General features: G+C 37.9%; 1 protein-coding gene across 7 annotated transcripts in view; it reads right to left on the bottom strand.

Moving 5' to 3' along the window:
* The window catches only part of AASDH (aminoadipate-semialdehyde dehydrogenase), a 40780-nt gene that overhangs the window by 5450 nt on the left and 8137 nt on the right, over window positions 1-27193 (bottom strand). For 6 of the 7 annotated variants that reach the window (XR_008666426.1, XM_055340367.1, XM_055340332.1 and 3 more), the window contains exons 4-14: window positions 24282-24598; window positions 20637-20829; window positions 14101-14342; window positions 13273-13379; window positions 12611-12783; window positions 10751-10943; window positions 9844-9950; window positions 7415-8207; window positions 2614-2777; window positions 1178-1300; window positions 561-692 (exon numbers count right to left, since the gene is read on the bottom strand). Coding sequence is in view for 6 of the 7 variants with exons in the window: in XM_055340367.1 (XP_055196342.1) it covers window positions 561-692; window positions 1178-1300; window positions 2614-2777; window positions 7415-8207; window positions 9844-9950; window positions 10751-10943; window positions 12611-12783; window positions 13273-13379; window positions 14101-14342; window positions 20637-20829; window positions 24282-24598 (2544 nt within the window). In the remaining variant the exon portion in view is untranslated. Of the gene's footprint in view, window positions 1-560; window positions 693-1177; window positions 1301-2613; window positions 2778-7414; window positions 8208-9843; window positions 9951-10750; window positions 10944-12610; window positions 12784-13272; window positions 13380-14100; window positions 14343-20636; window positions 20830-22293; window positions 22463-24281; window positions 24599-27193 lie in introns of those variants that run through there. The other variant, XM_055340379.1, reaches the window with a different exon arrangement.

Here is a 27193-nt window from a genome sequence, read left to right as displayed (position 1 = left end):
GATCCTGGGGTTCTGGGATCGAGTACCGTATCAGGCTCCCCACGGGGAGCCTGCTTCTCCCTCTGCCTATGTCTCTGCCTTTCTCTCTGTCTCTCTTGTGAATAATCTTTAAAAATGAAGTAAGTGGCAGTCAGCTGTCGATACAGAGGTGGAGATTATGCTCCCAACAAAAAAGATCTAATATCACCCAGAAACAGCCTCCCTGCCAGTCATGAAGAGGGACCTCCATGCAATGCAATTTGGGTTGTGCAACCTATTTTAGTTTTCATAGAAAAAGCAGGGGTTTCAAACCTTCAAAGAAGTCATAATAAAATTAGCTAAAAACTGGTAAAGTTTTTAAAATTAGAGGGGTGCATGGCACAAGTGTAACAATGTCTGGGTAGAATCTTCAATCTACTATACTATCATTCAAAAATTAAGAAACCCATGGCTTGACAATTAAAATCAAACCAATTTTCAACACAATGAGTTGAATGATGATGTTTAAAATTTTACTTTAGTTGTCACCAATTACTATGATTTGGAGGAAGATATGTAAAATAGAACCAGAAACTTTTCACCTGTTCTCCAGAGTGGGTAAAGCAGAGTAGGTTCCCATCCACGCAGCCAATACAAACATACTGTAGGCAACACCGTGGAGAAGAAAAGAGGGGTTTTCCACAGGAATGTTTCCAAACTCTGTTCCCAGTGGCCTGCCATGGGTAAAAGCAATTGACAGCATTTAAATCATTCTACTAATCAATTACCCTTTCTAAAACTCAAATCTCCCAGAGACAAAGCTTTAAACATCAGAAAAAGCTATAATGGTAAACTGATACCATAAATGAAGCTGGTATACACACACAGCTATAAAATTAATCGGTGTTCTTTATGAAAGCAGAGATAAAAACTTACAGTAAAGCCAGGAAATAATTACTACATGAGATCTATCCTTAAACCATTTTAAGTTCTAATATGACTGAGAAATTTCTGCCAATTTAAAAAATTGATAAACGATATACATAGAACTTCTATTTTCTCATTTTTCTAGACTTCATGCCAATCATTTTTAATGAGTTTGGGTTCAGTGAGAGCTGAACTATGTCTAATTAAAAACTACTTCAACTTTTCAGAATTCAAAGCAAAAATAAAGCATTTAAAAAACAGGTAATGAAATCAATACATATTTTATGCCTACAGGATTTATAGCCAGTAATAGTCCTCCCAGTGTAGCCACATATAAATGATGTGGAATCAGGCTCAAACAAGGGGAAGAAAAGACAGTTCCTCCACATTGTAACTTCCAAACACACTTCTTTTTCTGCAAATAAGAAAGCAAATTAATTGGATTCTGTTGGTGGTTAACAAATTTACATGTCCTAGTCCTCATGATATTACATCTATTTAGTTAATGTACCTAATTTATTTTTAGTATAAAAGTAATACAGCCTCCTTGTAGAGATTCAAGTTAGTATAAGTAAGACAAGGACCTGGTGCCTGGGTGACTCAGTCAGTTAAGCATCTGACTTCAGCTCAGGTCATGATCTCAGGGTTTTGGGATCCAGCCCTGTGTCAGGCTCCCTGCTCAGTGGGGAGCCTGCTTCTCCCACTCCCTTTACTCCTCCCCTCTATCCCCCCTCCCTTGTGCGCTCTCTCAAATAAAATCTTAAAAAAAAAAAAAAAAAGGACCACCCACAGATAACCACTGTTAATGGTTTAACATTTTCCCTTTTGATCTTTTTGGGACATACACAGTTTAATACAGTTGAGATCATTCTGAATATATACTTGATATATATTAATTAATATTATATATTTAGCTCAATTTGGTAAAACTCTTTAGATATTATTTTAATGCCTAATATCTCATCTGCACATAAAATAATTCTCTACCTTATCACTGAAAATTATTTGGAACTAATTTCTTGGTATTATGAACTTAGAAATAGACATCTTGGTGTATAGATTTGTCCATGTTTCTGATAACTTTGCCAGGATAGAATCCTAGAAGAATTTTAGTGAATCAAAGGATATGAAGTTAGCTTTGGCCAAACTGTTTTCCTGAGAGGCTTCACTAGTTACAACCTCCCTCTACTCAGCAGCATTTACCATACCATTCTGATCTAATACTGTGTGATAAAGAAACAGTTCAAATTTTCATTCCTTTGATTATTAAAGATATGAAACACTTAAATATATTTACTAGGCATTTCTTCTTTGGGGTCTCTTATGTTTATATCTCTTGTTTATTTTTCTATCTGGGTCTTTATAATTTGTGTTTGTTCTTTATTTCCATTTATTCTTATCAATGATTTTTAACCATCACATTTGCTTCAAATTACTTCCCCAACTTATCAGGTCTTACTGATATTTTCCCTTGTGATTAGTTTCTATTGTCAAGATAGTAATTCTAAGTTCTTTATATTTAAAAACTCTGAGTAGAAAATTTATTTGTGAAAATGGTAAGGAAGTTAAAAATGTCTTAAGATATTAAGACTGTTAATTAACTCATTCTTCCCAGACCACACTGCTAAACTTAGGGAATAGTTCATACTTGCTCCCTTACTCAAGAGCACCTGACAGTTTCACACTCTTCTGAGCTTATGATAAGAAACTGATGAGGTGAATTCTCACATAAATATCCAAAGCATATGAATGCTGGTCATGAGATCCAATGTAAAGGAGTCCTGTGGTTGGGTCCATGGTTGCTGAGCTTTTGACAGCATCCTCAGTACTAAACATCCAGTATTTTTCTCCACTATTACTTTTCAGAACATAAACTAATCCATTATAACAGCCTGTTGGGAAACAAAATATAAAAGATGAGATTTAAATACATCACTGGACAATAAATTCTTTAGCCTAAATCATGACAATTTATATTTAGTGCTCTTCATGTATGTCTGTGTTCAGCTCAGATTTAAATTACAGCAATGTAAAGCAGAAACCGAACAGTAATCACTTGTAAAAAATAAAACTTATCTAGTAGGCATACCTTATTTTAAAGTACCATAAAGTGCTTCACTACTGAGAAAACAATGAAGCACACTTCAGTAGAGAGGCTTTGACAGACCCAGAATCAAATCTCTTCATGGCCATCCTTGGGCAAATCATTCAGCATCACTGAGCCTCAGATTATTTTTCTGCTGCATGTGGATAGATCTACTCCAGTGTTATTATGATAATTAAGATAATATAGATAAATACCCAGTGCAAAGGTGTTCAAGAAATGCTAACATTAACAATAGCCAACATGTACTGAGCCTTTGCTGTGTAAAGTGTTCTAAGAATTTTACATCTATTAATTCATATAATAGCACTTGCTTCACTGTGAGGATTACATCTGCATTTTACAGATGACAAAAGGAAGCACAGAGAGATTAAGTTACTAGAGCAAAACTATTCAGCTGACATGTGGCAGAGCCAGAATTTGAATCTAAGAAGTCAAGCTCCAGAGCCTATGCACTTAACTAGTACAGGAGTTCGCTTTTCCCAAACTGCTGCAATAGATGAGAAGGTAGGGCAGGAGTCCTTGACTTGTGCAGCCAGAGTAACCCAGGGGGAGATAGGGGTGCTTAAAACCTACAAAGTGAAGATCACTCAAATTCCCTGCAGTACATGTCAATTAGAGGAAGCTGACTTTGGGCACTGGCCCACCACTCCTAGATGGCTTTGGAGGCCCAATTCCAGAGTAACTGTCTTGCTGTTTTCTTTCGAGCAGTTACTCTTAGTTGCAAGAAAGTGGCCTGCTGGGCAGCCTGGGTGGCTCAGCAGTTTAGCACTGCCTTCAGCCCAGGACCTGATCCTGGAGACCCGGGATCGAGTCCCACGTCAGGCTCCCTGCCTGGATCCTGCTTCTCCCTCTGCCTGTGTCTCTGCCGCGCTCTCTCTCTCGCTCTCTCTCATTAATAAATAACTAAATAAATCTGAAAGAAAGAAAGAAAGGAAGAAAGGAAGAAAGGAAGAAAGAAAGGAAGAAAGGGAAGAAAGGAAGAAAGAAAGAAAAGAAAAGAAAAGAAAGAAAGAAAGAAAGAAAGAAAGAAAGAAAGAAAGAAAGAAAGAAAAAGAAAGTGGCCTGCTTAGTGATGGTGAAGAAAAATGTCCTCCTACACAGTGCAGTACCCCAGGATTCAGCTGGGTAATGAAAAATCACTTTCAGTTCAGTTCATTTCCAGAAGATAATCTTTGTGACCTTGGGTTAGGCAAAAATTTCTTGGGTAAGACATCAAAAGCATGATCCATAAAAGAAAATAATAAACTGGACTTTATTAAAATTGAGAACTCCTCTTCAAAAGACATTATGTTAATGAAAGTAAGGAAAAACAAGCCACAGACTAGGAGAAACTATGCAAAACATATCTGGTAAGGGACTTGCATGCAGAATACATAATATTCTCAGAACCCAATAAGAAAACAAACATGACAATAAAAAACTGGGCAAAAGATCTGAAGAGACACGTCATAAAAGACACAGATGGCAATTAAGTTCATAAAAAGAAACATCATTTGTCACCAGGGAAATGCAAATTAAAACCATAATGAAATACCATACCATTAACAATCTGAATGGTTAAAATAAAAAATCTCCCTCTGCCTGTGTCTCTGCCTCTACCTCTCCTCTCTCTCTCTCTCTCTCTCTCTCTCTCTCTGTGTGTGTGTGTGTCTCTCATGAATAAACTAAAAAAAATCTTAAAAAGAAAAAAAAGGGATGCCTGGGTGGCTCAGCAGTTTAGTGCTGCCTTCAGCCTAGGGTGTGATCCTGGAGTCCTGGGATCGAGTCCCACGTTGGGCTCCCCACATGGAGCCTGCTTCTCCCTCTGCCTGTGTGTCCGCCTCTGTGTGTCCCTCATGAATAAATTAAAAATCTTAAAAAAAGATAAATTTTCAAATCCACCACACCAGGTGTTATAACAAGGATGTGAACAGCTGGACCTCTCATACACTGATGGTGGGAATGCAAAGTGGTTCAGTCTACTTGGAAAATATTTTGGCCATTTTTTACAAACTTAAAACTATGCTTATTGTACATTTTCCACCTCCTAGGTACTGACCCAAGTGAAATAAAAACTTATATTCACACAAAATCCTGTTCACAAATGCTTATAGCAGTCTTATTCAAAATTATCAAAAACGGGGGGGGGGGGCAAAAAACTGGAAATAACCCACATGTGAATGGACAAACTATGGTACATCCACACAACAGAATACTCACCAATAAAAAAAAAGAGAGAGAGAAAAAAACCTCTTGGGGTGCCTGGGTGGCTCAGTCAGTCGAAAATCCCACTCTTGATTTTAACTCAGCTCATGATCTCAGGGTTGTGAGAGCGAGCCCCGTGTTGGGCTCTACTCTGGGCAGCTAATCTGAAGCCTCCTTAAGATTCTCTCTCTCCCTCTGCCCTCCACCCCCTGCTAGCATGAGCTCTCTCTCATTCTTAAAAAAATTTAAGAAAGGAACAAACCTCTTGATATATGCAATATGGATGAATCTCAAACACATGCTAAGTAAGAGAAGTCAGACTCAAAAGCAAAAACTAGAAAAAGCAAAACTAGAGAGACAGAAAACAGAGCAGTGGTGCCTTGAGTTAGGAATAGGAGGAAGGATGACTACAAACTGATACAGAAACTTTTGAGTAATAAACCCTTGATTGTGGTAGTGGTTACATGAAAGTACAAATCTGTCAAAACACAGAGCTATAAAGAGGGTAAGTTTTATTGTATATAGGGACGCCTGGGTGGCTCTGCGGTTAGGCGTTTGCCTTCAGCTCAAGGCATGATCTTGGGGTCCCAGGATCAAGTACCACACCGAGCTCCCTGTATGGGGCCTGCTTCTCCCTCTGCCTGTGTCTCTGCCTCTGTGACTCTCATGAATGGATAAATAAAATCTTAGAAAAAAAAGTTTTATTGCATATAAATTATATATATTTTTAAAGATTTTATTTATTCATGAAAGACACAGAGATAGAGACACAGGCAGAGGGAGAAGCAGGATCTCCACGAGGAGCCTGATGCAGGACTCGATCCCAGGACCCAAGGATGACAACCTGAGACAAAGGCAGATGCTCAACCACTGAGCCACCCAGGTGCCCCTATAAATTACATCTTAATTAAAAAATGTTGGGGTGCCTAGGTGGCTTAGTCAGTTAAGCACCCGACTTCAGCTCAAGTCATCATCTCAGGGTCCTAGGATCCAGCCTTGTGTCAGGCTCCCCCCCTCAGTGGGGAGTCTGCTTGTCCCTCTGCCCCTCCCCCTGCTTGTGTTTTCTCTCAAATAAATAAAATCTTAAAAAAAAAAAAGTCTGAAATCCTAAGTGACCACCATGTGCCACAGGCCTTGAGTACAGACACTCTGGTTACAAACAGTAACTTCAGTGAGCTTTCACGGATGAGAATTACACATGCTCATGCACACGTATCACCGAAAGTTCCTGGTAGATTTTTCAAAATGTATGTGAGCGAAAGGGAAGGATCAAACTCAGATTCAAGTAGATCCCAGCTAGGATACCATAAGTAGGGAGACATAGTCCTAAGCACTCAGCATAGATTTGGACAAGCAGATAAAGTAAAACTTAATGTAGTGGACGGAGTAAAAAGAATGATAGCCAAGGAAAGGCATTACACCTGGACCCCATATTCTAAGTAGAGTAAAAATCACCTATACCTTTAATGAAACTAAACAGCAGCTAGTGGCTAACTCTTAATGAGGCTGTACCTAGCAACATACTAAGGATTCATAAGCAATTATCTCACTTCATCTTCTCAAAAGCTCTATGATGTATGTGGAATTTAAGAAACAAAACAAGGACAGCCCTGGTGGCCCAGCAGTTTGGTGCCGCCTTTGGCCCGGGATGTGATCCTGGAGACCCGGGATCGAGTCCCATATCAGGCTCCCTGCATGAAGCCTGCTTCTGTCTCTGTGTCTCTGCCTCTCTCTCTCTGTCATGAATAAATAAATAAAACCTTTAAAACAAAAACAAAACGAAACAAGAGGCGCCTAGGTGGCTCAGTCAGTTGGGCATCTGCCTTCAGCTCAGGTCATGATCCCAGAGTCCTGGGATAGAGCCCTGTGCTGGGCTCCTTGCTCAGCAGGATGTCTGCTTCTCCCTCTGCTCCTCCCCCTGGCTCATGTTCTCTCTTACTCACTTTCTTTCAAAATAAATAAATCTTAAAACAAATGAGAAACCAGGGGAAAAAAGAGACAAACCAAGAAACAGATCCTTACATGAGGTGTTCTAGAGGTTTAGCAACTTATCAAAGTTCACAGAGCTGATAACAGTTCAAATTCAAATCCCAAAGCCCACACTGAATTAGCACATGGGTAACTATTATTCTTTAATAGCCAAACCTACCATACATAAGGTTTTAAATTTAACTTGCTCCTACTAGCATTATTGTATGGTAATTGTTTAACTCTAAAACCTCAAATTCAGAAACTTACCCACTACAATAAAGTTTCCACACATAGATAAACACGCTGAAGATTCAATTCGATCTTCCAAAATCTGTTCCCATTTCACCTTCCCAGAGTAAAGGTCAAGTGCCATCATTCTATGAGAATGGGAGCCAATGTACACAGTTGCAGACGACTCATCAACAGCTGGGATTACAACTAGAGGTGAAGCATCCACACATTTGCCTGTGTCTGACCTCCACCTCACATGTAGCTCCATTTTCTTGGCTGCCGTCCCATATGTTCCCTCTTCAGAAACTTTTGCAGTACAGGATGGATCTTTTGACTTCCCAATAAGAGCTGGAGGATTTAAGCTTTTCACATTTTGAATATTAGTCTGTGAAATTAAATCAGAAGATTGGGCTGAAGAGCAAAGTCCTAACTTAGTTAAAAACTTACTGTTCAGTGACAAAATCTGACTCCCTCTGCTCACTGTAGTAAAAGCAGTTAGCTCATTGTCATAGTTTAAAGTCATGACAGATTTCTGATGTAAAGATTTTCCATTGGTTTCTTCTTGATAAATGTCGCTGAATTTTCTTTTTGTGGCGTAATTCTTGCTAAATACCAGATCTTCATCTGGAAACACTGTTTGAAGGACATGATTATAAATCTCTAAAATGGAACTGCTAAGAATAATTTCCAGAAGCCCAGGTACTGATGTGCCAACTAGTTTTTCAATCTCGTTGAGGAGCCGTATGGACTTTAAGGAATCTCCACCACTATTTAAGAAGAGTGACTCGTCAGAAACATTCAAAGGATCTTCGGAGAGATTTAGAATAGACTACAGATGAGAAAAGGGAGAAATATGGTGAAGTAAAGGTCTAAAACCAAAACAAATCAACAATTTATAGGTAATATATATAGCATAGTACTTACAATAATGATATGAACAAAAAACAAAATAAATATTTTTAATAATCAAAATTAAAGTTATATTTCTTTAAAGGGGTCTATGCTACCAATTTGTCATAAACTCATTCTAAAACTACAAGTTATATCTCCTTTTAGAGCACTTTTCCCTACCCATAAAATAGCGAGTAGAATTTTTAAAATATGATTTACTAATTATAAAGTCCACAAAATACCAATATCTGATATTTCTTTAAATGGGAACATATTTATCTTCATTTGCTTCACTAAATCAAAATTATTTTTTTTAATTATTTTCCAAGAATCTAACAATTAAGTGAATAAGACTTTTAACAAGATACCTTTATTTTCAGACCAGACTATACAATTACATTCTCTTTTCAGAACCCTTCAGAAAGCTACACATTTTATCTAAGAAAAACTATACTGACCTATGGTTGTAATATATACATATTTCAAAATAAATTTTTTAAATTGTTTGCTATACACACTTCTATATATACAAACAGTCCCCAACTTACAATGATTTGACTTAGGTTGGTTTTTGTTTTAAGTAGCCTCCATGCCCAGCATGGAGCCCAATGCAGGGCTTGAACTGATGACCCTGAGATTAAGACCTGAGCCTAAATCAAGAGTGGGATGCTTAACTGACTGAGCCACCCAACCACCCCTCCTTAAGACTTTTGAACATCACAACGGTGTGAAAACAATACACATTCAGTGGAAATTATACTTCAAATTCTGATCTTTTTCCAGTCAAGCAACATGCATTATATCAGGATGCTGGGCAGGAACAGCAAACCACAGCTCCCAGTCAGCCATGTGATCACAAGAGTAAACAACTGATACACTTTAATCATTTTGTACCCATACAACCATTCTGTTTTTCACTTTCAGTATAGTATTCAATAAATTACTTGAGATATTCAACAGTTTGTTATAAAATAGGCTTTGTGTCAGTGTTGGGCAACTCTCAGTCTGCCCAACACTGTAAGCTAATATAAGTGTTCTGAGTACATTTAAGGTAGGCTAAACTAAGCTATTCTGTAGGTGTATTAAATGCATTTTGATTATGAAATGTTCAACTTACAATGGGTTTATCTGAATGCAACTCCATCATAAGTTGAGGAAGATCTCTATAAATAAATTCAATTAAGCAGAAACATCTATGCTGCAAGGTCTTCAGGAAGAATGACATAGCCTGTATACCACAGATTGTAGTATTTAGCAAAATTTGGCCATTTTCTCAACTCTGATAAGCAATGCACTCCACTGACCCATTAGGGAAAAGTTATGTCACGATGGGTCTTGTCTACCTGTGCATTTTATGTTCACTTCCAATAAATTTCTTTATGGAGAACTTAATCTTACAGTAGAGAACCTAATCCTTATTTTAATACAAATTGAATAAACAAAGGTATATTACTTAACATTTAGGCATCAATAACATTCTTGAAAACTTTATCAGCCTCATTAGGATGTTAACAGTCCCAAAAGATATAATATGACCTCTTTATAATAACAAATTTGTATCTTAAAAGTTGTACCTTCCACAAATACTGTAATTTTTCCCAAAGTTCCTCTTTTCCATTGAGTTTGCACTCAGGCTTCAAGTTTAAATACATCTTGTTTAACTCTGAAACATCAATTTTGCCTTAAAAGAGAAATAATTTTAAAGTTTCAGCTTAACTCTATCTTCACCAGTCATAAGAATACACACATTTTTCAATGTAAAGTTTGAAATCATATAGAATAGTTTGTAAAAGATAATCAATTCTAAATAGTCTTATGCTACCAAGAATGTGGTGGGTAGGGATCCCTGGGTGGCGCAGTGGTTTGGCGCCTGCCTTTGGCCCAGGGCGCGATCCTGGAGTCCCAGGATCGAATCCCACATCAGGCTCCCGGTGCATGGAGCCTGCTTCTCCCTCTGCCTGTGTCTCTGCCTCTCTCTCTCTCTCACTGTGTGCCTATCATAAATAAATAAAAATTTAAAAAAAATAAAGCATTAAGAATGTGGTGGGTAATAAGAAACGAAGAGCTAATGTTTATCTTAAAAAGTTAAATGGCCCTACTAATAACTGAGCAATTACTACATGTTGATGTAAATATGAAAGATGAAACTGGGAAGGCAATATGGTCATTAAGAACACACGTTTTGAAATCAAAAAGTCTTAGAATTTCAACTCTACCACTAATCAGCAATGTAATTTTGTGAAAATTACTTAACCTGTTTAAGCCTTAGTTTCCATAGCTATAAATGAGACTACTACTACCTACTCACAGGATTTTCTAGGGATAAAATGAGTTAGTTATACAAAGCATTGAACAGAGGGTCCACTACAAAATATCCTAATATTACTTAGAGTAATAAGGAATTAAAAGGCCTTTAAACTAGTTATGAATGGAATTAATAATCATTTGGTACCAAAACATATCTGCTTAAAATGATTTTACCATGAGATGTAAATGGTAGAGAATCAATCAACACCAGTTCATCTGGGATTGCATGACTTGGAAGATGTTTCTGCAGTTCTTTAAAGATGTATTCCTTTACTAAGTCATTTTTGGACACCATGAACAGAATTAATTTTTCCTGATTATACCATGTAACTGCACAAGACTCCACTTGCTGAAGTCCTTCAGCAACCTATGAGAGAGATCATCCCAATTTGTCAGAGGACATTTTTTTTTATTATTAAGTCTTTCTTAGCTTTATTAAGGTATAGTTGATATAGAAAAAATTAGATACATTTCATGTACTATCTTGATGACTTTGGGACATATGCATACACTCATGATGCCATCACAACCAAGTACTAAACATATTCTCACATCAAAATAAATGAGTAATTCTTGTACAATATTAAAATATATATATACAAAGTTTAAAAACTAAAGCAGGGACTCCTGGGTGGCTCCACGGTTAAGCATCTGCCTTTGGCTCAGGGCGTGATCCTGGAGCCCCAAGATTGAGGCCCTCCTTGGGCTCCCTGCAGGGAGCTTGTTTTTCCCTCTGCGGGTGTCTCTGCCTCTCTGTCAGAGGATATTTAAAAAGAAAACCATATCTGGGGGCATCACAATGCCAGATTTCAGGTTGTACTACAAAGCTGTGTTCATCAAGACAGTGTGGTACTGGCGCAAAAACAGACATATAGATCAATGGAACAGAACAGAGAACCCAGAAGTGGACCCTGAACTTTATGGTCAACTAATACACGATAAAGGAGGAAAGACGATCCACTGGAAGAAAGACACTCTCTTCAATAAATGGTGCTGGGAAAATTGGACATCCACATGCAGAAGAATGAAACTGGACCACTCTCTTGCACCATACACAAAGATAAACTCAAAATAGATGAAAGATCTAAATGTGAGACAAGACTCCATCAAAATCCCAGAGGAGAACTCAGGCAACACCCTTTTTGAACTTGGCCACAGTAACCGGAGAAGGACAGTGTATGTTCTCATTCATTTGGGGAATATGAATAATAGTGAAAGGGAATATAAGGGAAGGGAGAAGAAATGTGTGAGAAATATCAGAAAGGGAGACAGAACATAAAGACTTCTAACTCTGGGAAATGAACTAGGGGTGGTGGAGGGGGAGGAGGGGGGGGGTGGGGGTGAATGGGTGACGGGCACTGAGGGGTACACTTGACGGGATGAGCACTGGGTGTTATTCTGTATGTTGGTAAATTGAACACCAATAAAAATTAATTTATAAAAAATAAAAAATAAATAAAAATAAAAAAAAAAAGCAAACTTCCCAAATGCTCAAACTTCTCATGTCTGAAATCAACACAGTCAAATTAAATTGTAAAATAACTAGAGACTTAAAAAAAAAAAATTGATTGCTACTATTACTATTACCAGTACACTGGGTTCTTCATGTTTTTCAAAAATAATTGCTCCTTGAGCAAAGTAAACCATTATTTCCACAGTTCTCAAAATCCATTCTGTCACTTGTTTAAAAAAACCACTCTAGGGATGCCTGAATGGCTGAGAGGTTGAGCATCTGCCTTTGGCTCAGGGCGTGATCCTGGAGTCCTGGGATCGAGTCCCACGTCATGCCTGCTTCTCCCTCTGCCTGTGTCTCTCATGAATAAATAAATAAATCTTTAAAAAACAAAAACCTCTTCATGCTGGGAATAAGGGGCACACTGAATAACCCACATTTTCTATTGTAATGCATCATTAATGCAAAAAAATCTTAGGCTTAAACAATACTAATAGAGAATGCTGGCACAGAAAATTGGTGGTGGCTACCTCTAATATCTACATATGTTGGTAGAATACTTAATATTTAAATAGTTCTACCTGTTGCACAAGTTCAATGTTAAGACGTTTGCCATGTCGTTTTATTTGACTGTCCTTTCGTCCCAAGAAAAACATCTCTCCATCTTTCACCATCACCAAGTCTCCTGTTGCTCGCATTGTGCCAAGTGGTACTGTCATTTCATCATCAAGAAAACATACTCTATTTCTGCCACCTTCACAAGAATAAACACCAACATTATAAAAAAATAAATCCATGGAAAATATATTAAAAACCATCAAATCAAGAACATCTTCAAAAGTTGTTACTAAGTTTCACATTTTGAATATTCATATTCATATTTAAATGTTACCTGATAAAATAAATACAATAACCTCAGTAAAATAGAGGAATAAAACAAAATTTCTAAAAACATATGTTATTTAAAAAATTCTTAAGAATACTAATTAAAGAGAATTTTGGCTGTAAGTACAAAATACATTTTCTAAATTTCTTTTTATATTCCTTAAGGGTATCAAATATTGTTATCTGAAATAATAATGGTAATATATTAAATGCTTCATGACTGTGAGAATGAGATTAAAAATTATCACTGAAAAAGAGTACTGGACATAAGGCAAATTGATGAAAGAATAAAATTAACATCAGATTTCTTTTTCAAGGGAAAAAAAAAGGTTTGCCCAATCAGCAAATGTAAAACAACCTAAAAATACTTGGCCATGGCCTTCTTGAATTGTGAATCCATCAGTATCTCTGACTTCAACTACTGTTCCAAGCAGTGGAAATCCCAGGGGTACAGGCAATTCACATCTATGAAAACACAACCCAAACCACATTAAAATTTTTCATTTGAATAGAATATTTTCCAATGTATTTAAATCACATCATACCAAATAAAGAAAAAAAAAGTTTTGGTTATATTGTAATTCAAAGACTGCCAAGAGGAAAAGGTTAGGTGGAAAAGTTATCCTAGGTTATTTATTCCTGTTTAGTCACTAAAAAGTTATAGCAGGATCTGCAGCACCAGTTATAAGAAAGGTTCTGGACCCTCAGCTTAAAATTCTAGATAAAATAGGGGGGCCTGGGTGGCTCAGTTGGTTAAGCAACTGATGCTTGATTTTGGGTCATGATCTCAGGGTTGTGAGACTGGGCTCTGCACTGGGCATGGAACATGCTTAAGATTCTCTCCCAAGGTGCCTGGGTGGCTCACTTAAGCATCTGCCTTCAGCTCAGGTCATGATCCCAGGGTCCTGAGATGGAGCCCAGCATTGGGCTCCCTGCTCAGGGGCAGGGGCCTGCTTCTCCCTCTCCCTCTGCCCCCCACCCCTCATGCTCTCTCTCTCAAAATCTTAAAAAAAAATTCTTACCCTTCCCCTGTGCCTTCCTTCTTGCTCTAAAAAAATAAAATTCTAGATAAAGTACTGTTTCTAAAATTACTACTGCAGTGCCTATCAAAAACATTATTAGTGTTAATGTTAAGATACTAGAAAAATAGTTTTTTTGTAGTCTGTTTAGCAATTGAAATCCTTACTTCAAAGTAGAATTAAGAAACTTCTCTGGAATCCTGTGAAAAGTTGCCCAACTTGATACCTCTGTGATACCATATACATTAAATATTTGTGTTTTATTGTCTACTCCTCTCCAGCTTTTGAGAACAGTCAATGATGGAAATGCTTCACCACCAAGGGCTAATACTCGAAGAGAAGTACTGGCTGATAAAACGGTTGACTTGATAAGCTGAGATCCAAATCTTCTAAGCAATGTTGGTGTTGCCTGTGAATACATTAAAGATACTTCCCTTCACCTCTTTAAAAAAGTAAATACTGTAATAATTAGTTCAATAATTAGACACCCACATGGAAATTAAGGCCGTGTTTATCAAATTGTTAAGTAATTTTGGAAATCTACTGAGGCAGCATTACCTTCTTACCGTGGATATCAATTTTGCTTTAGCAAAAAAACTTAAAAATATTAGTTATGTTTCACTGGATAGTTTAGACAAAACAGTTTAAAGACAAAAAGGACAAAATAGATCAAATCCGTTCATATTTCCTTTCCCATTATCTCCATGTAGAAAAAAGTAAATAAAGGTGTAAACCTGTTCCTAACAATATGAAAAAAGACCTTTAAAATAGCTCTGGTGGGAGTCCCTGGCTGGCTCACTGGTTTAGCGCCTGCCTTCAGCCCAGGGTGTGATCCTGGAGACCCGGTATCAAGTCCCACGTCGGGCTCCCTGCAAGGAGCCTGCTTCTCCCTCTGCCTGTGTCTCTCTACCTCTCTCTTTCTCTCTGTGTCTCTCATGAATAAATAAATAAACCTTTTAAAAAAATAAATAAAAAAATAAAAACAGCTCTGGTGAAGTATATAATTGACATACAATAAACTGTACATATTTAAAGCATACAGTATAAATTGAGATACAGATATATAGATAAAGATCAATGAAACTATTACCATACTCTAAATAATGAATATATTCTTCAGCCCTAAAATTACCTATTTCCCATCAACTGGACCTTTCCAGACAACCACTGATCTATTTCCTAATGATTAGCTGGCATTTTCCAGAATTTTATGAAAACAGAATCACACAACACATTGTTTTTTTTATGTCAGTTTTTTTAAGATTTTATTTATTTATTCATGAAGGGGGCGGGCAGAGACACAGGCAGATGGAGAAGCAGGCTCCATGCAGGCAGCCCGATGTAGGACTCGATCCCAGGTCTCCTGGATCAGACCCTGGGCTGAAGGCAGTTCTAAACCGCTGACCTGGGCTGCCAACACATTCTGTTTTGACCTGACTTCTTTTACTCCATATAAATACTTTGTGACTCACCTAAGTTGTACTTACCAATTCCCTTTGTCCGTTTTGTCTCAGCTCAGGCTTATATATAACAAAATAGCACAGACTAGGTAGATTACAAACAACAGAAATTTACTTCTAACAGTTCTGGGGCTTTAAGTCCAAGATCGGGATGCCAGCATGGCCGGGCTCTGGTAAAAGCCCTCTTTCAAGGTTAAAGACTGCCAACTTGTTTATTCACACGGTTAGAAGGGGCTAGGGAACTCTGTTAGGGTCTCTTCCTAGAGCACTAAGCCCATTCATGAAAGCATTCCCAAGGGCCACATCTCCTAATACTATTACATTGTTCATTAGGATTTTAACAAATGAATGTGGCAGGGGGGAGCACAAACACTCAGACCACAGGACTCTATTGCTGAGTAGTAGTCCATTGTACAGATCAGGACTAAGGTTCAGATTTCCACATAAAATTTAGGATCAATTGTCAATTTCTACCCAAAAAAAGTCTACTAGGATTTTGATAGGAACTGTGTTTAAAATCATAGATCTTGACAATATTAAGACTTCAATCCATAAACACGAAATGTCTGAGGGGTGCTTGGATGGCTCAGTCAGTTGAGGGTCTGCAGTTGGCAGGTCACGGTCTCGAGGTCCTGGGACAGAGCCCCTCATCAGGCTATCTGGCTCAGCAGGGAATCTGCTTCTCCTTCCCACTCCACTCCTGCCCCCAGCTTGCTCTCTCTCCTGCTCAAATAAAATATTTTAAAACATGAAATTCTTTTTATTGAGCTCTTTAACTTCTATCAGTAACGTGTTGGGTGGTTTTTTTTTTTCCCTTATTGCACTGCCTAGAACAACGAGAGTAATAATGAAGAGAAGTGGCAAAAGCAAACATCCTTGTCTTGTTTCCAATTTAAGGGTGAAAGCATGCAGTCTTTCACCAAATAGGATGTTATAGTTTTTTGTAGATGCCCTTCATATTGGGGAAGTTCTTCTATTCCTACTTAAGGTTTTTTTTCCTTTATCACAAGTGTTGGATTTTGCCAATGCTTCTGCATCTGTTGAGATAATATATGTTACATAAATAATGGACAGGCAGAAAGCATAATTATCAGTGGATTTTTGGATGTTAAACCAAATGTGCATTCCTGGGATAAATGCTAATTGGTCACATTTTAAATTTACGGTAACTTGTTTGGTGGTTAAGAATATGATCTACCCTAGAAAATGTTCAACGTGGGATGCCTGTGGGTGGCTCAGTGGTTGAGCATCTGCCTTTGGCTCAGGTTGTGATCCTGGAGACCCAGGATCGAGTCCCACCATCGGGCTCCCTGCATGGAGCCTGCTTCTCCCTCTGCCTGCGTCTCTGCCTCTCTCACTTGTTCTGTCTCTCATGAATAAATAAGTAAAAGTAAAATCTTAAAAAAAAAAATGTTCAATGTGCTTGCAAAGAATATGTATTCTGCATTTATTGGATGCTGTGTCCTATAAACAGAATTTGGCTGATAATGTTGTACAAGTGTTCTATAGTATATGTTCTGATTTCTGTCTAGCTTTTCATTCAATTGTTAAAAGTAGGGTATTAAAATTTCAAACTATTGGGTTGCCTAATTCTCATTTCAGTCCTGTCCATTTTTGCTTCATGTATCTGCAGCCTCTATTTTTAGGTGGATATACATTTATAATCATTACATCTTCTTGATAACACAATGTACTCCTTAATATCCTGACCATATCACTATGAAATCTTCTTGTTGCTTGTTAGCTTGTTTCTTTGTTACTAACTAGCCTGGATTAAATCTATAAATCTGTCTTCCTAGTGATGTGTGCCACTAATATCATTGCTCAGTTGTTCTTTTAAATATGTATTTTTTTTAAAAATCATTTGAGAGACAGTAGGATCCAGGGGGTGGGAGGTAGAAAGAGAGGGAGAAGCAGACTCCCCACTGAGCAGGAAGCCCAATGCAGGGCTTGATTCCAGGACCCAAAGATCATGACCTGAGCTGAAGACAGATCTTAACCATCTGACCCACCCAGGTGCTCCTTAAAAATGAAAACAAGAATATATATTTAAGGGACACCTGGGTGGCTCAGCAGTTAAGTGTCTGCCTTCGGCTCAGGGCATGATCCTGGAGTGCCGGGATCAAGTCCCACATCAGGCTCCCTCCATGGAGCCTGCTTCTCCCTCTGCCTGTGTCTCTGCCTCTCTCATGAATAAATAAAATCTTAAAATATATGTTACATATATATTTTTTAAAATCTTAAAATATATATTATATATGTATATATATAATACGTATATATTTATATACAGATATACATGTATACACACACACACACACACATATATATATCTAAGTCTTACTTCCTACAGGTCACCATGTGTCTGCTTAGCTCAGCAGTCAAGCAACAACTGCACTGTCCACAGAGATGGATTATATGTACAGATAGATGAGCTCAAAGTTTAGACCATTTTCAAGCCTAATGCAGCTTTTGTTTTCCATGGGTCCTTCTGGGTCTCTAGGGCACATGCACATAGGCTCAAGGTCAGCCAGGAATCTACTTGGGCTCTCTGATCTGATCACAAGTGCAGCCTTAGCCAGAATGTGCTATCCCTATCACCAACAACCTCAAACCAGAAGAGTTTTCAGCCCTTCGTGCTGGCCCGCTTCAACATTTCCACAGACAGGTTTTTGAGCACGGACATAACCAGCACTCCAAACTGAATAAATGCCCTGAAACAGGCCTTGACAGAAAAGTCTGTTTTGACTGAGCTGCGGAAGCAGGGAGAGCAGATAGGATGCCACACATTCCATGTTTATGCAAAACTCAACAATTTTAAAGACACACACTTTTCAGGTAGTTGTATGCCTTTGATTGATTTCCAAAGTGTTAACGTAGTTGCTTTTGTCAATTTTGTCCAGCTTTATAGTTGCTCCTCAGGGAGAGGCTCTGCCAATCTCTTATTTGATCATAGAAAATTTCCACATGAATCAAGACTTTTAAATGGTTTCTTTCAATAAAAGCTAGAAGCAGCCCTAATGGACAACTTGGATTTTAATTCAAAAAGATGATTTAAAGTCTTGGTTTGCCAAAAATATTTAAATAGGATAACCCCACATCCCAGTTCGAACTTATTATTCCAGATTCCTGCTAGCAATTTAGTACCTCCATTCACTCTAAAGATTCTTGGTTTTTGGTAATAAATTATAATGGTCACCTTATTTACCAGGCATTCTAAATCCAGTTAACTGTTCCATCAAGTTTTATCATGAGGAAACTCTTGCCAAAAATGAGATGTTCTGGGGTGCCTCAGTTGATTGGGCACCTGACTCCTCGTTTCAACTCAGGTTGTAATCTCAGGGTCCTGAGAGAGAGCCCTACATTGAGCTCAGCACTCAGCACAGTTTGCTTGTTCCTCTCCCTCTTGCTCCTCCTCCTGCATGCACATGTGTATACTCTTTTTCTCATAAATAAATAAAATCTTAAAAAAAATGTTCTGGCCTAATTTCTGGTGCTAAAGATAATCTCAACTTTGAACTCTACATATAAATGCACAGCTATGAACATTAATCAAGATAAGGCATGGTAGCACTTCAGATACTCATAAACTGAAATGACAAAATTTAGTGGCAGAATGTTAGTATACTTTGTTACCAAATCATCCTAGTCATAGAAAAAAGAACTCAGTAAATTAACAGAAAAAACATGGAATGTTAAGGTTCCTTCTAAAATTTCTAAGGAAAAATTCATATAAAAATGAAACACTATTATGGTGACATTTTGTAGCTAGAAACCTGAGATTTTGCTCTAATTAAATGGTTTCATTTTCAAAGGGCATCAAGTTTAATATAAAGTTGTCACCCAGAATATTGGGGGAAAAAAACACAAAAAAAACAAAACTCAAATGCATTTTAGGTTTCTAAAAAGCTAAAAAGTAGACCTTTCTTTTTGAAAGGTCCTTATTCCTGAAATAAAGTATAGGCTTTAACTTCCTCAAAAGCTCAGTGCCTTCATTTTGGGGCTTTTCTCCTCCACAGTAAATCAAGATGTTCTATTTTTTTGTAATTTTTAAAACTTCAGTAAAGCATGTATTCTCTTTTAAGCTTTTATGATCCTTGCTTAATGTCCAATTGGGTTTTTAGGTAAGGTTATTTTTTGTGAATATAATCTATACAGGAAGCTCTTTTCTTAAAGTATAATATATAATACATAGGCAAAAAGGCAAAAATTCTTGATGACTTACATATCACTTGATAAGAAATTTGACTTTGGAAGGAAAAGATGAACCCTAACAACAAATGTCTCATTATGAGACATGTAAAAAAACCAACAAAACTGAATCCATCTTTAGCACTCCATATTGTTCATGTCAGTGGTTTAATGTTCATGTCGGTGGCTAGGTGTTATAGGCTCTTTGAAAATTAATATACGTATCTTAGAAATGCACACTGAGGCCAGGATGGGGGAGAGGGAGGCTTGCTTTAGCCCTCCATAAATTTGGTCAAGATAACACAGCCTCTCCCCTTTGTGACAGATATCTTTGTATCTTTAATTTTTTTTTAAGATTTTGTTTATTTATTCATGAGAGACACGGAGAGAGAGAGGCAGAGACATAGGCAGAGGGAGAAGCAGGCTCTATGCAGGGAGCCCGATGTGGGACTGGATCCCAGGTCTCCGGGATCACGCCCTGGGCCAAAGGCAGGCGCTCAACTGCTGAGCCACCCAGGTGTCCCTAATTCTCTTTAATATCTTTAACCACTTGTAATATATTAACACTTGTATGCCAGTCATATACTTTCAGATACATATTTTTTAAATATTTAGAAGTGACAAACCTAAATATTTGTTTCTATAAGTTTATGTAAAATATACTGATATAAAAAAATACACTGATATAAAAAGTCAGAAAATCTAAATTCCTAACTAATTATAATTTAACTTACTTAAACTAAGTTTGTGTTTTTCACTACATGCTAAAGCTTAAGATAGGAGGGCCAGCATAACCCAACAGATGTGAGTGAAGGTCAACTTCCTCCAGTTATTATTGTACAAGATAGACAGTAAAATAATTTTCTAGACAGAATTAACTGATTTTTTTTCATTCTCAAGCAAATTAAGTGATATCAGGAAACAACCTTTAATAATCTAACTAGATTATCATTAATCCATTGGGGGAAAAAAATACAGGAATACAAAATATTCTTTAAAACATTTAAAATATTAAATAAAAGACAAAGCATTTCATTTGCCCTGAAATGTACCTGCAAAATAGTTACTCTGTGATGGGAAAAGAGAACAGCAGCTAATTTTGATGGAAGCATTTTGACAGATGTTGGTACAATTAGCAGACAGGCACCACTTGATAGAGCAACAAATATTTCCACAACGGAAGGATCAAAGGTCAGAGGTGAAGCCAGAAACAAAACATCTTCCTGTGTGATCTCAAAAAGTATCCTAAAACAAAACAGAATGCAGTTATAAGAAACGTCTAACATTTGGTAATCACATATCCTAAAAAATTATTTATGACCATAAGTTTAGTTTCTAGATGTTGGTCAGATTTTTACTGTTTCTCGTAGGTTAACAAAAATGGTACTCCTAGTTCTAGAACTCTTCTTTATGAATAGAAGGATTAAAGGCCATTTAAAGCAGGGTGCCTGGGTGGCTCAGTCCCTTAAGCATCTACTTCAACTCAGGTCATGATCCCAGGGTCCTGGCATTGAGTCCCCCCACATCGGGCTCCCTGCTCAGTGGGGAGCCTGCTTTTCCCTCTGCCTGCCACTTCCCTTGCTTGTGCTCCCTCTGTCAAATATTTTTTTTAAAAAAGCCATTTAAAGCAATATCCACTTCTTACTGTGATATATTTTATCATCTGTGATGGCTTTCTGATGAGTAAGTGTGGCTGGATTGAACCAGAGTCCCCAAAATTTCTAGTATGTTTTCCATTAGGGTAGAAAACAAGGAACACACTCTCTCAAGAGCTGAAGGACAAAAGGGAAGCAGCTGCGATTTAGTAGAACACACATCTCTCTGTTACTCCAACCATTAACCTAGGTGCTGCTGTGAAGGGATTTTGTAGACAGAGTCTCTAATTAGGGGACTTTAATCAAAAGGGAGATTATCCTGGAATACTGGAGATTACTCAACTGGAAGGACTTTTAAAGAACGTTTAGGCATTCTCTGAAAAAGAAACTCATCCCTTCCCCCTAGATCTTCTTTCCTGACTTGCCTGTGAACAAGCACATGCCTATGGGGTTCCAGCCTCCTCATGATCATCTCTTAGTATTTACTCTATAGACGTCAGTGTTGCTTAGCCAGCACCCACAAACATAGTGAGTCCTCATATATCCTCCTGGTTCTGCTTTACTGGTAGAATCTTGATTTATTCTACCCTAATATTTACTGATGCTTAGTAGAGACCTCTGATTTCCTTGTCCCCACTATTTGGCATTTTCTCTCAACAGCTGAACAAAGAGCTGAATATATGTAGTTAGGATATTATATTACCGAGTATTAGTCAGTGTTAAGCATACAGAATTCCTCATTTTGAACACAAAAAACCCACTCTATCTAAAAAGCAGGGATTACCTTAACTTCAAAAGATCTTCAAGTATAATATTGTGGTACCAACTAAGAAGCCCAGAGTTGGTATGAAGATTACTTTAAACTGAGGACATTTTGGATTTAACAGATGTGGAAAGAAGCCTTCTTAGAGCTTCCTTTATATGACTAATTGTAAAAACTTCTGGAAAATGAAATTGCCATAAATTCCTTCTTCAGAGTGACTTTTATTCCCAGGACGGAAACCAAGAATGAACCTACTATAAATCCCCTCTGCGAGTGACTTTTATGGCCTTGAAAGTAAACCAAAAAGGGATTTTAAACAGGTAAACAGATTTCAATAAATTCAAGCACTACCAGCAATCAAGAAATTCCTATTCTTTGGGACACCTGGATGGCTCCCAGGTCGTGATCCTGGGGTCCTGGGGTCCTGGAATAGAGTCTTGCATCTGATTCCCCATGGGGAGCCTGCTTCTCCCTCTGTCCATGTTTCTGTCTCTGTAGGTCTCTCCTGAATAAATAAAATCTAAAAAAAAAAAAAAATCCTATACTTTAAATTAGCTCTTTACCCCTCACCGGGTAGATACTTGCTCCTACTTACACATAATTCCTGCCTCTGTCAGCCCAGAACCTCTCCCACCTCCACCATATTCCAAATCTACTCCACTCTCTTCAAGTTCCCTGCATCTCTATCCCACCTCACCTCTCAAAGTCTTAACCTATGACTTTGCCTTCTGCATAGGAAAGTCATAATTCATCTTAAATAGATTTAATTATCTTAAATCTAGCTTCATCATGCTAGATTTAAGATAATCAAAAAATAAGATAATCATAAAGAGTGTAAAATACCTCACTAATTTTCATATTGATTTCATATTGATATTTTAGAGATATTGAATTAAGTAAAATATTGTTAAATTTTCTCTACTCTCTTTGTACTTTTTTTTTTGAGAGAGAGAGAGCAGAGGGACAGAGGAAGAGGGAGAGAAAGAATCTTAAGGAGGTTCCAACGACCAGCACAGAGCCTGACAGGGAGCTCGATCTCACAACCCTGAGAGCATGACCTGAACTGAAATCAAGAGTTGGATGCTGGGGGATCCCTGGGTGGCGCAGCGGTTTGGCGCCTGCCTTTGGCCCAGGGCGCGATCCTGGAGACCCGGGATCGAATCCCACGTCGGGCTCCCAGTGCATAGAGCCTGCTTCTCCTTCTGCCTGTGTCTCTGCCTCTCTCTCTCTCTCTCTCTCTCTCTCTCTATGACTATCATAAAAAAAAAAAAAAAGAGTTGGATGCTTAACTGACCCATTTCTTTGTACTTTTAAAATGTGGTTGTTAGCAAGTTTTAATTATATAAAACTTAAAATGACGTAAATATACGTATTTGTCTAAGTTTCTTTTTTTTTTTTTTTGTTTTTTTTTTTTTGTTTTTTTTTTTTTTGTCTAAGTTTCTATATTTGTTTCTGTTTTCTCTTGATCTCCTAAGACTACTCTCCTTTGGTTCCCTTTCTGTTTCCTTCTTTCCTCTCAAATGAGAGTCGACTACATAGAGATTCCTCATCCGCCAATGAGCAAACCAAACTTTACAATACTATAGGAATGAACTTAATGAAATGCAAACCTTTTTACATATACTGGATTTAAGTGCAAAATTCTTCAACAGGGCATACCAGACTCCTGCCCTCTCAGGTCACACGGCTCCTGCCTTCCCACTCCTTCCTCAGCTCTCATATACTCTAGAAACCCAAACTCCTTTCTTCCAGATTTCTGCTGTACCTCTGCCAGGTATATACTTTCTTCTTCTTAATAATTAAGAAACAAAGCTTCAACCATATTATTTGTTTGCTCCCTGTTTGGCTCCAGGTCTGGATCAGAGAAATGAAGTCCAAACTAGCAAAGAACTAAAGTTCAGATATAGCCACAACAAAAGACCTAATTACTTATGACTATCAATTTAGGAACAAAGGTTTTAAAACCCAGAGGCATCCAGGTGGCTCAGTTAAAGCATCTGACTCTTAATTTTGGCTCAGGTCACCATCTCAGTGTCTTGAAATTGAGCCCCGCATCAGGCTCCACACTTAGCAGAGTTGGCTTGAGATTATCTCTCTCTCCTTCCTGCTTGTGTGCACACACATTCTCTCTCAACTAAGTCAATCTTAAAAAAAAAAGTTATAAAGAGATTAAAATTTTTCCCTTGGGGTACCTGGCTGGCTCAATTGGTACAGCATGCAACTCTTAATCTTGGGGTGGTGAGATCAAGCCCCATGTTAGGGATAGAGTTTACTTAAAGAAAAATTTTTTCCCCTTTAAAATACAAATTTTGAAGAAGGATTTGAAGGACAAAACTCACCGAAAATGTTGGATGTTTGGCACTATACATGCATGAGGGACTCTGACAATCTTAGGTATCCCTGTAGTGCCTGATGTATGGAGAACATATGCCAAGCAATGCTTTTGCCTCACATCCATACGCTCTTCTGTCTTTTCTGCATTGCTGTTCTCAGAATTTGTGCTGTTTGTCATTTTCTCTTTTTCATAATTCTGTTTTCTGTCATTTAGCATCAAACTCACTTCAGCATTTTTCCAGTGAAGTCTGAAGAGTACTAGGTCATTATATTCCTTAGGTGTATCATAATTCAATAATGTTTCATAGGAAGATTTGAATTTCTGTTACACAGGGAACAAAGTTCACGATATTAATATGTTAAAAACTTTTTTTTTTTTACACAGAATACAAAATATTCATTTACTTCTTCAATATGGTTTTGAGTACTTCTATATAACTAGAGATTAAAAAAATAAATCAGAGGGACGCCTGGATGGCTCAGCAGTTGAGCGTCTGCCTTCAGCTAGGGCAGGATCCTAGGTCTGAGGATTGAGTTGAGTCCGGCACCAGGCTCCCTGCAAGGAGCCTGCTTCTCCCTCTGTCTATGTTTCTGCCTCCTCTGTGTATCTCTCATGAATAAATAAAATATTTTAAAAATAAATAAATAAATTAGAAACCTGCAAGAATACAGTGCTATCCTTACTTTCAAGGTCACCTTCAAAATAAAAAAAAAGACATAAAAACAACTGCAGGGCAATGTGATAATTTTGACAGTGAATATGTTTCAAACGTTAATGGGAAAAGAGGAGACTGAATTTACCTCTGCCTGGAATGTCTGAGATTGCTACATCACATGTAATATTTGCATTATAAGTAGCTTTTGTCCAAATAAAGGAGTGCTTTATTAGGCAAATAGCTAATGCAGAGTATATGATAGTGAGAAAGCCAGTGTTATGAAGAATGTTAGGCATTCCAGTAAGTTGAAGAACTGGGGGAGAGGGAGAAAGTAAATAGTGTTGTTAATAGGAGAGGAGACAGTATTCTTAATAACTCTGTATACTCAATACTAAGGGGTATAGGGCAGCCCGGGTGGCTCAGCAGTTTAGCGCCGCCTTCAGCCCAAGGCCCGATCCTGGAGACTGGGGATCGAGTCCCACGTCGGGCTCCCTGCATGAAGCTTGCTTCTCCCTCTGCCTGTGTCTCTGTCTCTTTCTCTCTCTCTCTCTCATATGAATAAATAAATAAAATCTTAAAAAAAAAATACTAAGGGGTTTACAACTTAACCTAAACAATAAGATCCAGTTGAAGGTGGCAATAGCATAGGTAGACTTTACTCCATCAAGGATAGACTGATAAGACTTTTGATAAGTGAGGGTCTTCTAACGAACCTTTTGCAACAAGTGAGATAGGCTATGTAGGCCCGAACTAGTCTGCTGCAACAAGAGTGGACAAAAAGAGCCTAAGAGCAAGAATCAATAGGGCTGCAGAACTTTCTGGATACAGAGTGAGCCTAAGAAGATTGCTGAGTTTCTGGCTCAGTTATTTGGTAGATGGAGACTAATACAGATTTACTTTAGATAAAAAGATGCTAAATTCAATTTTTACATGCTTACAAGTAGGTTCCCTTGAATATACCTTTTCAGGTTGATAAAGAAATTTAATGAAACATAACATTTCACATTAATTACTATAAGTGAGATGAATAAGAGAAAAATAAGAGGAGAGAAATGAGAAAAAAGGTCACAACACAGGAGCCTATATTGTTTTTGTTCATTATGTGTATATTAAGGGTCCAGTATGGTGTCTTATAATATTAAAAACAAAAAACTGAGGACCTATATAATATATATTTTTAAGACTTAGTTCAAAACCATCTTTTCCTATTAAAATTTTCTCATCTCGGGCAGCCCCAGTGGCACAGCGGTTTGGCACTGCCTGCAGCCTGGGGTGTGATCCTGGAAACCCAGGATCGAGTCCCATATCGGGCTCCCTGCATGGAGCCTGCTTCTCCCTCTGTCTGTGTCTCTGCCTCTCTCTCTCTCTATGAATAAATAAATTTAAAAAAATTTTTTCTCATCTCTACTATGTTACATTTACTTCCCTTAGCACAATATCACACTATGTAGAATTTACAGATTCAGGATTATGGTCCTTTTCTCTCTAACCACAGCTGACCCTTGAACAACACAAGGGTTATTAGAGGCACCAACCCTAAAATCCATGAATAACTCTTGATGCCCCCAAAACTTTACTAATAGCATACAGCTGACCAGAAACCTTACTGAGGACATAAAGTCAATTAATCTATACTTTGAATGTTACAAGTATTATATTCGATATTCGTATTCTAACATAAGCTAGACAAATAAAATGTTAAGAAAACTGTAAGGAAGATTCCCTAACCTGGGAAATGAAAGAGATATCCAAGTTCAGAAAGCACAAAGAGTTCTAAACAAGGTAAACCCACGGAGGTCCACACCATAACATACTGAAAGGTAAATGTTTGCAGCAGCTAAACAACATGCTAGTGAACAACCAATGGGTCAACAAAGATATCAAAGAAGAAATAAAAATAAAAAAATACATGGAGGGACGCCTGGGTGGCTCAGCGGATGAGCGTCTGCCTTTGGCCCGGGCGTGATCTCGGAGTCCTGGGATCGAGTCCCACATCGGGCTCCCTGCATGGAGCCTGCTTCTCTCTCTGCCTGTGTCTCTGCCTCTCTCTCTCTGTCTCTCATGAATAAATAAATAAAATATTAAAAAAAAAATACATGGAGACAAATGAAAACAACAGTCTAAAACCTTTAAGATGGGGTAAGCCCCAGTGGCGCAGCGGTTTAGCGCCGCCTGCAGCCCAGGGTGTGATCCTGAAGACCCGGAATCAAGTCCCACGTCAGGCTCTGTATGGGGCCTGCTTCTCCTTCTGCCTGTGTCTA

This window comes from Nyctereutes procyonoides, unplaced genomic scaffold (genome assembly GCF_905146905.1).
Source record: "Nyctereutes procyonoides isolate TBG_1078 unplaced genomic scaffold, NYPRO_anot_genome, whole genome shotgun sequence".
Taxonomy (NCBI): domain Eukaryota; kingdom Metazoa; phylum Chordata; class Mammalia; order Carnivora; family Canidae; genus Nyctereutes; species Nyctereutes procyonoides.
The sequence above is the reverse complement of the archived record's forward strand: the minus strand, read 5'-3'. Positions and strand labels throughout refer to the sequence as shown.